We start from the raw sequence: 17644 nt of genomic DNA, 5'->3' as shown, positions 1-17644 counted from the left end.
CAGCTGCCCTCAAATGGATAAAACAGACCATTACAACGGCTTAAAATACAACCTCACCATTTTTTTTTAAATACACACATTCCCTGCTCTGTTTGCATTTTGGATATGTTTTGTTATATACTTAGTGAGCTATAACACAATTCTAGAAAGCCTTACATTTGTCTGAATGGACATTATTATTCCTCCCCCACCACTCATTCACTCCCTACACATGTACAGAACCATTCTCTTGACTTTTCTGAGAACAATTCCTGAGTGGAAACCAACTTTTCATCAGCCAAGCTACCAAAAAGGCTTTCCTACACTAGAAAGAAAGTTTTAATGTTTTAAATTGGTATGCCTAATGTGGTACCAGTCCCACAGTTATATTGGTATGAAGGTGCTTTATACCAGTATAACATATTTCCATACAGAGAGGGGAATAGGTATACCACTTCCACACAAGGAGTTACATTGGTAAACACCCATCTGCAACTGATATGTTATACTGTACAAAACCGTGCAGGCCTAAGATACATAATGGAACAATCACATCAGCAGCCAAAAGAAAATAAGTTTCCTCCCGACACTTGGGGAAAACTACAAGAAAACAGAACAATGATCAGATAGATGCAGAAAAACATGAATTTTAAAAATTAAATTCTGCACATTTTGCCCTTAGTCATTACTATAAGACCATTACTGTTAAATCTTTGATGGGAAGCAGGGAGATATTTTGTGTGTGCTACTATTATGTACGCATACACACAAATACTTTATATGGGGGGGGGGCGGCGGCGGCAGCGGCGAAAGAGGGGGGAGGGAAGAGGAAGGACGACAAAAGTGGAGGGAAGAAAAACTGAGGGTATGTTCAAGCAAAAATAGAAGCTTACATCTCCTAGTAACCAGTACTCAGTTTGTCAAAAGTAAACAAAAGACTGTTCGATAATATTAATTTTTTCCTTATTGTAACAAGAATATAAATTAGTTATTTTTTTTTCTCGATGGTTAGCTAGCAGACAATTTTTAAGTTTATTCTATTTTATTTTTACAATTCTTATTGAATTTGGTCATCACTGGGTGAATATACTGTATCATTTGTAACTGGGAAAGGACTTTATAAAAATATTTATTTTAACTCCATAGATTTCTTACCTTCACTTTATTTCCTCTACTTGTTTTTATAAACTATTTTAAAGCATTTGTCTTCATTCCTTCATTAAGCATTTCAGGAAGTATTTCAGATATGTAACATAAACCCAACTGCATCATCTTTCATTTTGCAAATATTCTAGAAATGTCTGCCCAATCTTTATTGGCTATAATATGATTTGTCTGATGATTAAGTTTAACTCTTTGGTCTGTTCAGGGTTGCACCAGCTGTTAAAAAGAACTCCTACAGTTGTTATACAAGAATTCAGTTGCTGATTACTTATTTATGCTGTGGTTGCACTGTTTAAAAAAAACAAAGACAAGCTACAACAGGTAGACAGGTCATTCAAAACATTTATAACAATGGGTCATAAAAGGTAAACAAATTTGAATTTAACATGAAAGGAAGAAAACTGTAATATTAACTTTATACACCAACTTTATACTTATCGTTCTACTTTACTATTTTAAACATTTTATATGATTTTCAATGAAAAACTGCTATGTATGTATTCAAGATTCTCAAGACAACATTGAAAATCTTTAATAGGACAGATTAACATTCATTAAGAAGAAATACTAAAAAGTATTCTGTCATGTGATTCCCCCCACTTCTCTCTATAAAAATCAACCCTAAAAAGACCTTAAAAAAGAGAGAAAAATAACTAGTCAATTTCAGTCTCAATATATACCATTCAATAATTCTTTGGTGGCATAACTTGCTGTCCAGTCACCTTTTACTCAGAGAAAAGAAATATCTCATATAAAATATAAGAATAAAGGAAGGCCTTTTTCACTTTCACAGTTCCATCCATTTTTGGACTTTAACCAGAATGGAAGGTTGAACATGTAACTAGTATTACATATCAGTTTTATTAACATATATAAAGAAAAGTGAGCCATTTTGTGGCTGGAGACCTTAGATACAAGACTATTGTATTTTTCCTATTTCAGCTATAAAATACATATAAAGCTAACAAATGCAATATAACCAATTGTTACACTGGCATTCACATGGTAGTGACAAATTAAGCTACATAATCCTTCTCAGCTGGTTAATAGCATACTGCAAAGGGGTGTGAGACTATTAATAATAGCTCAAAATATGCAAAGTAAAGAATGTCTGGGTTACAGAAAAAAGCAAGTAGCCCAAGAAAGGGCTGACATTCTTAGCTGGCCCAGACTTTTATACCTTCCATTTGTTTATATTTTCATATAAACACTTGTTTTCTTTCATTTGTTCATGTGTCATTCACTCCTAAAAAGTACAAAGCTTACCTCTTAAGTAAAAGGAAAAAAGACTGAAATGTACTTTTGAGTTAATTGGTAACATTTCAAGGAATTACATGAGAGACTTTACCAGTAGTTGCTTCTGCATTTCCCCTCCCTAAACTTTATAAACCTTGACAGATTAGGGATGATAGATCAGGCTCTTAAGACCACAGCAGTCCTGAGTGTACCTGATGGCTAATTTGTGTAATGGTAATAGCAACTTTGTAAAAAGCAGTTTGGCCTCCATGCTTTTGAACAAGTACTGCTGGCTGACTGCCCCAGACAAGTCTTTCAGAACAGCTTAACTCTGGATACCAAAATCCAGCTTTCAACAGAAGAAGAAGAATCACTCTTGACTGGAACAATAAGTTTCACATCCAAAATCTAATGCCTGAGACAGTTACAATGAAATGAATTAGCTGTGTCACTTTATAATTATTCCTTTCATCTTTAGGGTTACACTTTACTCAGACCTTTTTAATAAAGGTAAAGTACTAGATGATCATTTATTTTACAATATTTGACTGGACAATTGGATGTAACACGTGGCCAGGTAATGAAGTTTGTCTGAGAAAGTCACGGTTTTTGATAAGGCAAGACCAAATAATCAACTTAAGTAAAGATGAGTGACATCTTCCATAGAAAAAAGGAGCTGTTATGCTGTCAGGTTTGGATCTATTCAACATGGGTGGGAGATCTCTGAATCCCATTAGTAATCATGTCACTATAATTCCATTCTCTGTCCCCAGCTCTTCCAGTAACCATCTGAAGAAACTTAAAGAGGAAGATGGGGGAGGAGAGAAGAAAGAAGATGGAGATGAGGAAGGGTGGGTTTAATTATAACCACTTTTAACCAACTATGAGAACTGGGAGTAAGAACAGCAACGGTGCCTGACAGGCGTATGTTCTGTGTTTTCCAATGACAGATTCATGTAATTTATAGTTATTGTCCTTTCTGTGACTGAGAACTAAAGCATCTGTGAGTTAGCCAATTTAAAAAGAAACTAACAGTGTATTTAAAATAGTCTAACTGATTTTAATATACACACACACACACACACACACCTCCCCAGACCTATCCCCACAGGGTTTATATATAGTCATATATAAAACAAATGTTACATATTCATTTACTAAATTATTTACATTACCAGGTGAGGATGAAGTACAAAAATGTTAAAATGCCTACATTAAAATTTTCACAAGTGATCAGGGAAACTAATTTGTGAATTGTTTAAATTATCCACACAATTAGAGAAAAGAAACAAACTTAACTGGAGTAAGCACATATTTATCCAATAAACGAGGGGATTTAATTCACACAGAGAATAGTTGCAAGATTTCTGAGGGGTAAAGTGTTGTACTGGTTTATTATTGCCCCATACACTCTGTATTTTGATGTACAGGTTGAAGTGAGGGTGAGGGGGAAAGGAAGCTAAACTTGGCCAGTGTACTCTGTGGTTAAATGTTCATATGGGTTTTTGGTAGAAAACAAAAAAATTCACAGCAACAGAATAAAGCTACACGGAATGTAAGTGACATCACAAACTATTCTGGCTTTGCTTGTCATTAATAGCCACTGATAAGTACCTTCAAGTACAGCTCAGATACCATACATCACCAAAGAGAAAGAGACCTTTGGTGTTAAGTAAAGAATCAAAATGTTTTTCCCTCTTTCATACACTTTAGCTATTAGTTATCCAAATATTCCTCTCATTTACGTGGAACAGTTATGCTTCCAAATATGCAGATTTCTTGGCACAGAATTGAAAACTGATAGAAAAGACACACCTAAAGGAAAGCTGTATTATGCAGTCAGGTTTAAAGAAATATGAATAATACCACTAGCTTACCATTCGTCACATGACAACATATAGTTAGATAAACTGGAAAATAAATGTTCATGAAGAGAGAGATTTCTATACTATTATTTTTATTTTACTGACACAAACAACAGTAACAAACATGCCACTGGATAAAATATAGTCTTGATGTAGCCATTAAATACAGCTTTGGCCCTCAGGAACCCTTAATCCCCCCAATACAATTCCAAATACAATCGTTTTGCAAATATATGTTTTACCATATAAGAAGCAATGAGTTAACTTAATTACGTTGATTATTGGTTTCATTAAATACATGGATTTGTAAAATAATGACAACTACTACTAATAAAACGTTAACACGTTAACACTCAATGAATTGTTAGTGATTGTTGTTTTTTCTTATAATGCAAACTCACCAGTAAAAATTTTACTTTCTTCACACTTCGACTGACCATTTGTATTGAGTTTCATAACCAGTAATATCAATTTAAGCCAAGTCAGAAAAAGTGAAGCAGTTTTATCCAAACTCTGAGAACAACATCCACTGATAAAGTGCTCAGTAAATACAGCTGTTGTCACTCCAGACAAGAGATATTTGGGCTAATGATCACATCAGCCAACAGCACCTGCCACATAGCCAAGAACAACATAAGGAACAAATGGCATTTTTAAGTGGGGCAGAGCTCCCAAATGTATCTGTTAGACAAGCCGGGTATCACTGTGTAGTTCTTAAGCATACTGAAAATATCCTTACACTCATTTTCATGATTTATATTTCTGAATGTTGTTACCGTATATTTGTATAGTTCATAGGTTTAAAATAAAATAAGAAAAGGACAACTGACATACTAAATACTGTTTGTATTCATTACAAGACACTGTTTTAGGTAATTAAATTATGATAAATCAATATTTTAAGACCACTTTACATCAAGTCCTAGAGAGTCTCCATATCTACTCTGATGTAGCAAATCAGGTAGTGATGATGTCTCCATTTTTAGATTTATTTTAAAGTAGTTCCACACAGGCCCAGGGAACAAAGGTAATGGAGGAGCCTAATTATTGCTGCCTAGTCAATAATGTTCTCTTAAAAACTGGAGATTTGAGCCAGAGACTATCTGTGAGATTCTGATTCAAGAGATAATTTCTTGACAACTGTTTAAGAGATGTTGCTTTCAGGCAGGATTTTGCTTTCAGGCAGGAGGTGCTGGCAGTCTCCCCACAAAACTAACAGTTAAGCTAAAAGAAGAACTACAGACGCCTGTCTTGAATGAATTGATTTTCACAAGAAACCATTGAGTGAGTGTGGCAGTGACTATCAGGAAAAAATAGAATACATGTATTTGAGACTCAAGCTTTGTAGTCACAGCAAAAAAAGGTGTGGTTTTACAACATGTTAACTATCTTCTTGTAAACTAGTGGAAACAAGGCACTAGCTTTCATCTTGAGATAGCTAGTCAAAGTAAACCCCTGGTGGAGGATACCTCACCTAGTTGCATGGAAATAAAAACTACAATATCTTGTGCAGTAGTCTACTTGAGGGCAAAGAGTTTACCCACTTTTCTCATTTGGGAAATATGGAGATTAGTTTAGGTTTGTTTATCTTTTTTTTTTTTTTTTTTAAATTACTACACCATTGGCCTTGTTTCCACTAGGATTTTACAAGACAGCTAACTCAGTGGAAAACCACTTTTTTTTTTTTTTTTTTTTTTTCCGGGGAAGACAAAGCCAAAGAAAAAACTGTTAGTTAAATTTAGTCTTGTAATTAAAATTACAATCCACACAATCAAAGTAAATCTCTCACATTAAAAAAGTGAATATGATTTTTGATCAAGCCTTAGGAAGTTGACTACCTATTTGCATACAGTTTCTCTACAAATTGGTTGAGTCAGTCACTTGTCATACAACTATCAAGCAATGCCTCTGGAAACCATAGAGAAAAGCAATATGGGGTCCATAATAAAACCAACAGAAAACAGCAGAGATTATAGAACAAATGACAATATTTCTTGCAACTGCAAGTGATATTTTAATGTAACATTTATAATTTATAGCTAGAGATTTCAAGTTTTTTCCTTGAGAGAATTACGAGGTAGCCAAGATCTTATGAGTCAAGACTATTCAAGGCATGGATCACCATCTGAGTTACTTGTCATTGTCAGAAGCAGAGACATGCATCAATTAGCACTCTTCTTACTCCATTTTAGACTAGAAAGGACTAGCAGAGCAATGATTAGTACAAGCCTATCTCTACCTGTAAGCAGAACTGAAACATAACCCCCACCTTTGAATGCAGAAGGGAGGAGCATATGCCCCACCTCAGACAGTAGCAGGCAGGAATTGGGGTCACTTCTTAGCCAGAGTCGTCAACATGTGAAATGTGCTCCCTGGGACCAGTTCTTCTTAGAAAGCTGTGTCTATGGGCTATCATATCCCTAACCACAGAAAGGGTACATAATCACAATTTTGGAGTTATTTCTTTAATGTGTGTGTGTGGGGAGAATCTTTAAAAATACCAATGGAATGCACAAACAAATTGAGAATCAGTAATCTTTTCCTAAATACTTTGGTATTTAAAAGGCTACATTTTTTGTGATTAGTTTGCTGATCTTCAAAAGACACAATGAAAAATACAAAAAGGTAATGTGTTTCCTAACAACACATTCTTCACAGGCTTTCTGATAGAATTATGACATTATGCAATTTTATAACTTGTCAACGTTGCAAGACCCGGCAAAACAAACCCAGACACTACTACAAAAGACATAACATGTTAGGGCTAGATTAACAGCAATAAAATAGGAAAAGACACACATGAATAGGGAGAAGAGGGAAGAAAGGAAGGGGTTGAGGGGAAAGGAGGGTTATGCAGAAGAGAGGTATGACATTCTTTGAGTCGCCTCAAATTTTTTTTTTATCAAAATGTATCAAGAAACAGGGTCCAAATTTCTTCAAATTCATATAACTTATTTATGGTGATAAGCTATTACTTCTTTAGTTTCTAACGCTGATGGGTCTGAATACCATTGCTCTATTCTGGGCATAAGCCTACTCCTCCATTTTTATAAAATCGTGCACTTTATAATCAATTAAAGTGCTACAGGACTCTCATTGTTTTTGCTGTATACAGACTAACACGGCTACCCCTCTGGAACTTTATAATCAATGAAGCCCTCAAGTACCAAAGTATTTTTGGCGAAGTTAAACCCAGTTTAATAGGTTAATAATCTAGGATATAATATTTGGCTGAGGTTTGGCTGCTGAAGCTGTGCACTATCTTAACTCTTATGTCCATCTTGTTCCACAGCTGGCTGATGGTTGGACATCCCACAGCATATGCATCAGGGTTCCTTCTTCTCTGTTACAGCACCAACAAACATCAGAGGATAAGGCCTTTATCTTGTACAACCTCTATGGTGCCCAATACATTTTTAATAAATTTTTTGTTGCATCAAAAGTAACATGATTTCCACAGACATTTTTAACATTACATAATCCCAGTGGTAGAGCATATTAAGAGCTGGAATAAATCCCCCTCCCACAGTTTCACAGTGAATTCCGGGCTAATGAAGTTCCTCTTCATTAACAAAGTATGCATAGTGGACATGGGACCGGTGAGTTCATGAAGCATTTCTACGGTTTCAAGTAGTTCTTGGGCCTCTGGGAGTCTTAAGGCATTTGGACCAAATTGATATGTTAGAAAGTGTCGTAGCTGTAAATACAGCCACTTGGCTGTGGATGGTAGATCATAATGTTGCTTTACTGTAAAAAAAAGGAACAAGCCCTCATCACTGACTAACTGGGAAATCCATATGATACACTTGCTCAGCCAGGTCTTCCAAATTATAGGTTTGTTCCCAATTTCAAACTCTAGGTTGCCCGAAATAGGTACTTTTGCATAAGGGTGAGGATGAACTTGGGACCTCTTAGCTAGGATAGCCCAGACCCCCTTTGCACAACCACCACTGTAGGCGCTTAATTTTTCTACATCTAACAAAAGAGGAACTGAGGACACCCACAGGGAAAATTGAAGGCCTTAATACACATTTGATTTACAACCATGTGATACAAGAATGTTAGCATGGTGTTCTATCGCAGTTTAGTATCTGTGATATGATAAAAGCATAACAGTAATTTAATGACAGCTGAACAACTAAAACAAAATTATTTGAAATTTTAGAAATTAATCTGTATATTGTGTGAATGAGTAAAGTGTTAAACATTATATATGTTGATCGATATTAACCTTCAAGTATGCAGTACAGTAAAGTAATTACACTCAAATACAAAATAAAAACAAAGTTCTACACTTAACAGTCAGGGTTATTCTAAATAACACAACGTTTTAATTATATACCTGCTTTTAAAAAGTCAGGAAACTCAAAGATTTTCTTCTAATATTATGTAAGAATTATCCAAAAATGATTTAACAGTTAAGATTACTTAAAAGTAATTTTAACTTGCAGTTGTAAATATCGCTGATTAAAAACTTTCACCTGTAAACAAATCAGTTTTTATTGAGTATTGTTAGTGTGCTCAGTTCTATATACAGAGGAAGATGTTTGTTGCCATAAGATACTCACCATTTCCCACTATATTCTACATTAGCCACAAAGTTAAGACACATTACATTGGAAATCAAGATAAAAGTTTAAGGTTTGTTTGCATTAAAAGATGGTGAGGAGAGAAAAGAAAAAGTGCTCTAACCAGAAGGGAGATACAGAAGGGATATTTAGGAGAACAGACCATATCACCAATGACTTTCATAGCCAGATTTAAGCAATTTTTAACACCTTTCGTTATTGACAAAGCTTTGTTTGATTTATTCAGTTAAGAATCTGGGTAATTCATTACTACAAATGTTAACAGTCTCACAGGCATGAAGAATCAACTAATCTCTTATTTCCTACAGGTGATCCCTATCAAAAAAGGGTAAAGAAAAAAATGAGTTGCCCATTTTTATTTATTTTTATATAAGTATTTACTCCACTTTGTACTTTTTGTACTTACATTCCTAATACACAAGCCAGTTGGAAAATGCTTTAAACTTAGCACTTAATTAAAAAAAAAAAAAAAAAAAAAAGACGCAGGAATATATTTCCTTATGTTGGAAAACACCCTTCTGCATAGATTAAAACCAAAAGCAGTGTTGTGTATGACAGACATTTATCTCTGGGTCTAAAATGATTATTTTAATTGTCAGCAGCAATGGAGAGGAAAACCCATTTATCAAGATACATTAAACAGCTTCCAGCAGAAAGCACAGTCGTAAAGCATCTAATTGTGCCCTCTGGTGTACAAAAGCATAAAAAATAGAAAGTGATGTTAAAAAAAATATACACATACTGCAAACAAATTTTAAAAATTGGTTTCCTTCATTATGTCTACTTCTTGTGCATAAACCAAAAACCAATTTCTCAAGGACCATTATTTCTGTAATTAATCCTGGATTCCCCATCTCTCCACAAATGTATTAGTTTCCCCTCAGATATTTCACCCACATTTGGAGTATCACACAATATGCCCACATACACACCACACCACAGTACTTTTCACTACAACAGATCATTTAATTTTTTTCTTATTTTAAAAAGAATTCTATCCGTCTACCAAAATCCTGCAAAATTGCTAACAATAACTCAGTCAAAACTTCACATCGGTGTAGCAGATGTTTAATTTCATTTACACTGATGAGCTTTTTGTGCCAGCTTGAAACTAATTGTCTCTGCAGTACAGGATAATTTTGTCTGACCTGCATATAGAACCTAGGTCTTCACAGGACTGAGTCTCTTTAGGGCTGAATGAAATGTCTGCAAGACTTGTTCAAATTTCTAAGGTCGATATTGAAACTTTGGAGCTTGGGGGATGATCCTCAGCTGGTGTAAATTATCACAGCTCCACTGAAGTCAATAGAGCTACAATTTACACCAGCTGAGAATCTGCCCCAAGATTATTTAAAAATCTATCCTATGAATCTCTAGTCAGATTAAGTTTGGCAGTTTCAAGCACAAAGTCACTAATAGTAGGGATCGCAATTTTTTGCTGAATGAAACCTCTAGAAGCCTATAAAACTTTGGTGCCAATCTGGACAATTAAGTTCTGTCTGGTCTTCTAAGAACAAAGGAAGAGGATAGAGTGCACACTCACCCATTTGCCAAATGCTCTGCTCCTGGTGTCTGGAGCAATATATGCAGGTTGGCATGAAACAAACAAAAAACCCAGTTTACTCTGAGGATTATCCCACCACAGAAAAAAAAACTTTTGGTAGTAGAGTCATCCTCCTAAAGAACTACATACATCTGGCTGAGCTGATTCTTTAAGAGATAACACTGACCAGAGAACTGCTCAAATAATGGAAGATTTGAATGCTCTTTAAACCTCACACTGGGGACGGAGAAACCAAAATGCATGTATTTGGGATCTGCGGAGTTAAATTGATAATGTACACTCATCTGAGCACATCCTTTAGATTCACAAAACAAAAAAATATTTATAAATGTTTGCTAGTATCTAGTACCTGTTTTCTCCTTAACTCTGGAGGGACAAGGACAAATCAAGAAAGAAGTAGTCTTAGAACTGGGGACATCAATAACTCATAAGAAAGTACAGAGAGAAGATGCATGTAAAAACACACCCACCTGACACGCTGCCTTAGAACCCAGAATCTGAATATGCTGCCACACTTAGGACCCAATATGCCTGTAAAAAGACTAATCCGCTCCCTGATCTTTGTCATTATTGCATATATAAAAACATTTTGACCACTTCAGTAATGAAGCAAACCTCCAACTTCATTCACTTTTGGAAGGAAGTCAAAGTGCTCTTCATGGTTGCTGACACCACACATGCCCCCCATGTTCTTGAATCTTTGCTACTGCAGACCTGTCTTCTGATTTTGAGGAATTTCAGATTAGCCTGTTATCCAGGTACGGGTGCAGACATACACCTATCAGTTGAAAGGCTGCAGCTAGGGTGCCCATTAGCCATCCTCATGTGAAAACCTCAATACTGTGGAACCTCAGACACATTTGGTGAAAAGGAAGAACAGGATTGTTTAAACAAGCATCTGATGATCTGCCAAGCCTATGAATAACTCTTCTAGGAACACTTCCTGCAAGCCAAACCATGAAACTTCTGTTATGTGAAAGGAAGGTCTTTGACAAGAGCTTAATCATTTCTTAAAAATCTAGTAGTAGATGACAGCTTCTTGTCGTTTGAGTCTACAGAGTAGATGGGGATAGGTTTCCATTTTGTAAAAGGCAGGGTGAGAAACAACAGTCGCTTGCTGTCTAAAAATTCCCCAGTTCTAAAAGTCCTACCTGAATTTCAAAAATTGAGATCTTATGCATCCCATAAGATGGGCAAGAACAGTTCTGTCCCTGCAAAGGAGCAGTACTGGGCAAAATCTCCACTTGCATGGGCACGTGAGAAATGGCTGCTGAAGCTCCATTTGGAAAAGAGACAGGCGTGAAAAGAAATAAAATGTCACCAAAAATCAAGATGCTATCTGCCTTCAAAGAGAGGGCATGCTCCTAAACATAGAGAAGCTGCCATGCACCTTCCTCCCACTCAACAACCTGGGTACAATATCCTGTGACTTGAGAACCAAACCTTGTGCCATGAACATTAATTCACTGCACTACTGAACTCAACAGGAGTCTTAAAACTGGGTCACTGTACTGTCACAGAGTTATCCTGTGGTGGTATTTTTCTCAGAAATGGGGAGACAACGAAGAACTACACGTCTTGCTCACTGGACCTGCCTTGGGGGTCTTTTGTGCAGTCACACACACCCCCAACACCTCCTACTTTTTGGCACATTGGAGTTTATTTTTTGTTTTCCATCATGGAGGTTTGGGACAATATTTGTCAGAATTAGACTGACTGGTCTCCGCTGTCTGAACAGTCTCAAAGTTTTTTCATAATATGGATCATACATAACTAAGAGTGCCTGAATAACTGCCTTTCTTCCCATTCACAATCATACAGACCACCTCCTTTACTCATTGCAATTTCACAGCATCCCTGTGGCAATTACAGCAATTGCTTACGTAGAAGAGTAATATTAGGAGCAAGCAAAACTAGACACATTATAGTTGGCAAGCATAACTAGGATACATTATGTCTTTATGTGGGAATCTTGAGATGGTTTCCCTTAATGTCACAGGATCCCGCAAGACAAGAAACAAAAAAGAAGGGGGGGGGGGGGGGAAATCAGGTTACAGACTTCACTCAGTAGTTTAAATTAAAAGAAAGGGAACAGAAATTAGAGAGACTAAAAAATCAGGTCAGATAGTTAACATAAGCTGCACAATAATGGTATTAGTATATTGATAGTAGTATAGTGGATGCTACTTGTTATCTTTGAAGTAAGAAAAACTACACTGCTACAGAAGACAGGACCAACCTAGTAGTTGTTCTAGATTGGTGGATGTACACTCCTGAGATTAGCTGTAAACTGCATTCATAACTATAACAAGATGAGCATTTGTTTGGCAATAGTTGTAGTTTAGTTATCAAACAGATGTCATAACTATTATAATAAAATATAAGTGTTACTATACATGTTTTCTGATATTCCCTAGGAAGCAAAGACTTCTACACTAGTCTTAAAACAAACAAACAAACAAAAACACCAAAAAAAAGCTCTCAGGGGCCAGCAAATAGTTGAAGAATGACCAGACAATGACCTTCTTGACAAAGAAAATAACAAATCTTTTAAATGATGGAAAATTAACAGAAGTTATCTGCTGCATTACCAATGGTATAATGGAAAAATTTACCACTAGTAGAAATTAAAAAAAAAAAAATAATATTAAGATACCATTACTGCAAAATAAAAACCCAAAATGAATATACTTTAAGTTTCACCTAAAAACAGAAAGAAACTTATGGCTGATTCTTAGACAGTAAGCAGTAGATCCCACACAATGTTTCAACTGAAGGTGATGATACAAAACAAGTTAAATTAATGTAGAGATCCAAGTAATGGGTTAGGTAATCTGACCAGCTCATCAGACACTAATGAGCCCAGAAAAGCAAATGTGAAGATGTAAAAATATATCATTTTAACTTTTTGAGACTATTTGGATGAAAAATGTCATCTGACTTGAATGGCATTCTTTTCACACGATATACCAGTTGATTTCATTTTACAAGAGTCAGAGCTAGAAATCAAGTTAATAAGGTCCATAAGAGTCCAGAAATACTGAATTTGTCTAAAAAATGCTATTACATATAAGCATGTCAGTTTTTTAAGCCTTCTTTGACCCTGCCCCAGACAGTCATTTGTTCATGCTCTCACATCAAGTGTGATAGAACATTTAACTTTTTGCATGATTTCTGCGGTGTATCTTAACACAGAAGGTGTTTGTATTTTTAAACTTAAATGATTTAAAAACAGATTAAGCCAAAAATCAGTGTTTTCTGTTGTGCTGTTTTAGTCTTAGTAATGGAACCCAAATGCAAAATGGCTACCAGAAAATACAGAAAAAATACTAACTGCATGATTTACAATCTTATTTACATCAAGTGTGCCTTGTTTAAAAACTAACAAGGATTTTATTCATTATGAAAAAAATGAAAAATATGAGCAGCAAAGGTAAAGACCATTAACCACTATCTCTTGGTCTGTGTTTATGTGTTTTGAGTATTGTTATTTACATGGTTGTATTATGAATTCTGAACTTACTGATCCAGCAAGTTAAAATGCTTTTTGGGTGGAGGGACACTATGGTTCAGCATAGAATTCAAACTGGTTGACTATAGGTAGTTATATCATTCCTCAATTCACACCTCTAGTGGTTGGAAAAAACATCACTGCAGAAGAATTAGAGGTTGTAAGACACTAACAGAGCCAAGAAAATCTCACAAAACTTGGCAATGATATGCTAACGTTTCCAATCCAACATGTTTTACTACTTTTAAAATGGGATTTCTTCCCACATTTGGAGGTATATGATTCAACATACAGGACAGCTAACATAATGTAAATGTAAAATTCAATGGTTTCCTTTAAAAAAACCTATTATAACAACTTTTGAAATCAAGCATCTCAATCAATACAACAGATATAACTTAAACATATGGGAGATTTAGATTCTAACGACCAATTCCTGAAATGTACTGCAGAAAATTTGGAAAACAAATTATGTTTGTACAAGTGTAGCAGCATGTATTTTGGTACAGTATTTCTATCAATATGCTTATACTAGTATATGTGACATTAAAATAGGGCCATTGCCTTGAAACTAAGTAGGGAACTTGAAAAGACACTGCCAACTTGATTCCCCCCCCCAATAATGATGTTTAAAATTCAGTACCCTGACAATGCACCCTTTAAATAATACATACATATATTATTTTTAATCTTATTTAACTTTATTTATTTATTGATGGAATAAAAGGAGTTTCTCTTCCTGCTGTTAATATTTAGAAGAATCTGTTGGGCAGAATGAGGAGCCCAATCATGCTCATATATACACTTCTCCAAATTTTTTCTCTCTGTCCACATTACTGTTTGTGGCTGCTTTAATTTCATTTTTGCTGCTGTTGAGATTAGCAAACTCCCTCTTGAAGAGCCTAGGAAATGACTTGAACCACCACCAAACAGTGAAACTGATAACACAAAAAACTTTTAAAAGCAAAGAATATTATCTTTGAAATCTTTTTCACTCTATCAGTAATCTGAGGGTTCGTCTATACAGGGACCTAGTGCATGGCAAGCTTGGGTGAGAATCTATAGTGCATCAACCTGCCATTCACTAAGTGAACGCATGGACCCTGTTGCCATGCACTAAAAGTTCTGTACTGCACTCTGACCTACTGCTTGCTGTTTGACCTTCATGTTACAGAAATTTTAGTTCATGACAACAGGGTCCATGCGGCCACTTAGGGCTGGTTCACACTTACGGCGCAATTCGGTGGCAATCGACGGGAGTTACGCAAACTACGCAGAGTAGTTTGCGTAACTGACGTCGACTGCTCTGCTTCCCTTCTGCACACTGTTCTCACAGCGTTCCCATCGGCTTAGCGCTACGCTACTTGAGGGGATGGACTTACTCAGTCGACCTCCTGATCGATTGAGCGATCAGTGAGACCTGCTCAATCGATCAAGAAAGATCGATCTGACGGCGGCAAAATAGCCATCAGTGTACAGCAGGTTGATGCACTGTAGATTCGCAACCAGGCTTGCTGCACACTAAGTCGTGTACAGAAAAGCCCATAGAGGTTACTTGTAAATACAATATTTTCAGACAGAAGAACGATTTTTTTTAAATCGACAATGACCCTTTAAATCATTAAATGTGATTTCCTTATTTTTCATAAACAGCAATGCTCCACAGTGCTATATAATGTCTTTGTACTTGAAGGACCACTTATTATTTTTTCATCTGTACTTAGCCAAGGAAGTCATTTAAAGCTGGCTAGGATAAGGAGTTAAACATTCTCTCATTTCCTGTCTCTAGTTTCAAGTGCATTTGTCCAGTCCCTCAGAACTACGTCTTTAGATACAAGAAGCTATCATGCTTCCTTTGAGAAAGAATATGCCACAAATGGTTCTTGAGTGAATTTTTGGGAGATTATGGGATTATGATATGAAATAAATTAAGAATGTTGCTCTACAAATACGTAAAGCATTGTTTCTGAAGGATAGTTAAGCAATGGAAGAGGTTATCAAGTAAGGTTGTGGAATCCTCATCATTGAAGGTTTTTAAGAACAGGTTAGATAAACCTTTCAGGGATAGTCAAAGTATATTTAATCCTGGCTCAGCATGGGGGATGGACTAGATGACCTCTTGAGGTTCCTTCCAGCCTTCTTTTTCTATGAATCTAGGAATAGCTTTATTTATTTGTATCAAATGTGTGTAAATAGTTTAATTATTAATAGGTGAGACATAGTATATTATGTTAAGAATCAGTGTATTCCCAGAAGTATATTGTTCAAGCAGGTTAGAAGTGTAACTTATTTTCCAAACCCTGAGTAACCAACATCTTAAGTACAAAATAGAAAAATTAAATTAAGTTTCTCACCTTTGTCTTTATGTAGAATTGAGATGAGTGGTTTATGGGCAAATCCATTATACTATTTGAATTTGTGATACTATTACTGTTAGTGTGTTCATCTTCTCTGCTGCTGTCATCAGACTGATCAAAATCATCACTCTCCTGGTCCATTTCCTCCTCTTCTTCCACCTCCTCCTCTTGTTCAGCACCATGTTCTTCCTCTTCCTCTTGGTTACCAGTGGATTCTTCATCCACTGCAATAAGCCTATTGTTGTTTTCTTCTAATCGTTCTTGCTGGGATTCAATTCGTTCACCAAGTCCAGACTGTGCTCCATCTATTTCCCCATTCCTTGCAATGTGCTCTTCCTCTTGTTGTCGTAACTGCTGCTGCTGCTCCTCCTCCTCCTCAACTCGATTCATCTGCTCCTCATCTACTTGGCTTGAGGAAGCATTACCTCGAAGAGATGCTCCAGTTCGTCGCCTCTTGCTGCCCACAGACAGCAGTTCCTGATTCATTTCCAAAAGCCAGCTTGCAACTTCTTGGACCTTGGCTAGACTATCTGATGATGCAAATGCTTTCACATTCTAAGGAGACAAAGAAAAGTTGGAGAATAATTACAAAAACAAAGTTTGATTTTATTAAATCATTCTTTTATTAGTTGTATAATTGGCTAATTTCTGACATTTTAAAATTCCAACTACAAATTAGCAAGGGACAATTTATATGTGAACACAAAACAGAAAAACCTGTTGGTAATGCAGTAAGACAACAACTGTAGACCAGTAAAAAGTTTGGTTGGGTTGTTGTTAAATAGGCTATTGCCGGTAGCATCATAAATACTGGTAGCAAGGAAAAGAATGAATATGTAACATTGCTTGCTCAAGTTTGTAGACAAAAGTAGATACTAAGTGTGCTTTAACAATATATTTTCCTCTTATCTGGTTACAGATTATGTGGATTCCTCACGTCTAAAGAACTGCTTTTGGTCTTTTGACCTAATACATAACACTCTTGCAGATATGATCTGTGTCTTCACTTGTTACCATAATCTGTACTTTAAATAGATTAAAGATTAAATCACTAATCTAGAAATCGCAGACTGTCTCCCTGCTCTCAGTTGTTGCCTCACACCACAGGAGCCCCTGGCTGCCAGAAGCAAAGGCAAGGAAGTCCTGCTTAGTGCCTGCAGCCCTTTGATGGAGCAGTCCCAGTACAGACTATCTTTGGCAGCTACATTCTTCAAACCCTAGCAAGCTTCTACTGAGTATGTGCAAAGTGAAATTTTCAGAGGCTCATTACTTAAGCCAAAGTTGGGCATGGGCACGGACATGGCAAGAGATACTTCCATGACAAATGTCAAGTCCTGGTTCCAAAGCACACAGGCGTTAGAGTTTCCCAGTGAAACAGT

At 36.1% G+C, this 17644-nt stretch overlaps 1 protein-coding gene across 3 annotated transcripts in view; it reads right to left on the bottom strand.

Moving 5' to 3' along the window:
• The window catches only part of FBXW7 (F-box and WD repeat domain containing 7), a 297846-nt gene that overhangs the window by 111706 nt on the left and 168496 nt on the right, over positions 1-17644 (bottom strand). For all 3 annotated transcript variants that reach the window (XM_067551889.1, XM_067551890.1, XM_067551892.1), the window contains one exon: positions 16263-16820. In XM_067551889.1, coding sequence (XP_067407990.1) covers positions 16263-16751 — 489 coding nt within the window. In that variant the 5' untranslated portion in view covers positions 16752-16820. The remainder of the gene's footprint in view (positions 1-16262; positions 16821-17644) is intronic.

The sequence above is a fragment of the Emydura macquarii genome, unplaced genomic scaffold (assembly GCF_026122565.2).
Source record: "Emydura macquarii macquarii isolate MOO-44397 ecotype Brisbane River unplaced genomic scaffold, CSIRO-AGI_Emac_v2 contig_1363, whole genome shotgun sequence".
Taxonomy (NCBI): Eukaryota; Metazoa; Chordata; order Testudines; family Chelidae; genus Emydura; species Emydura macquarii.
The sequence above is the reverse complement of the archived record's forward strand: the minus strand, read 5'-3'. Positions and strand labels throughout refer to the sequence as shown.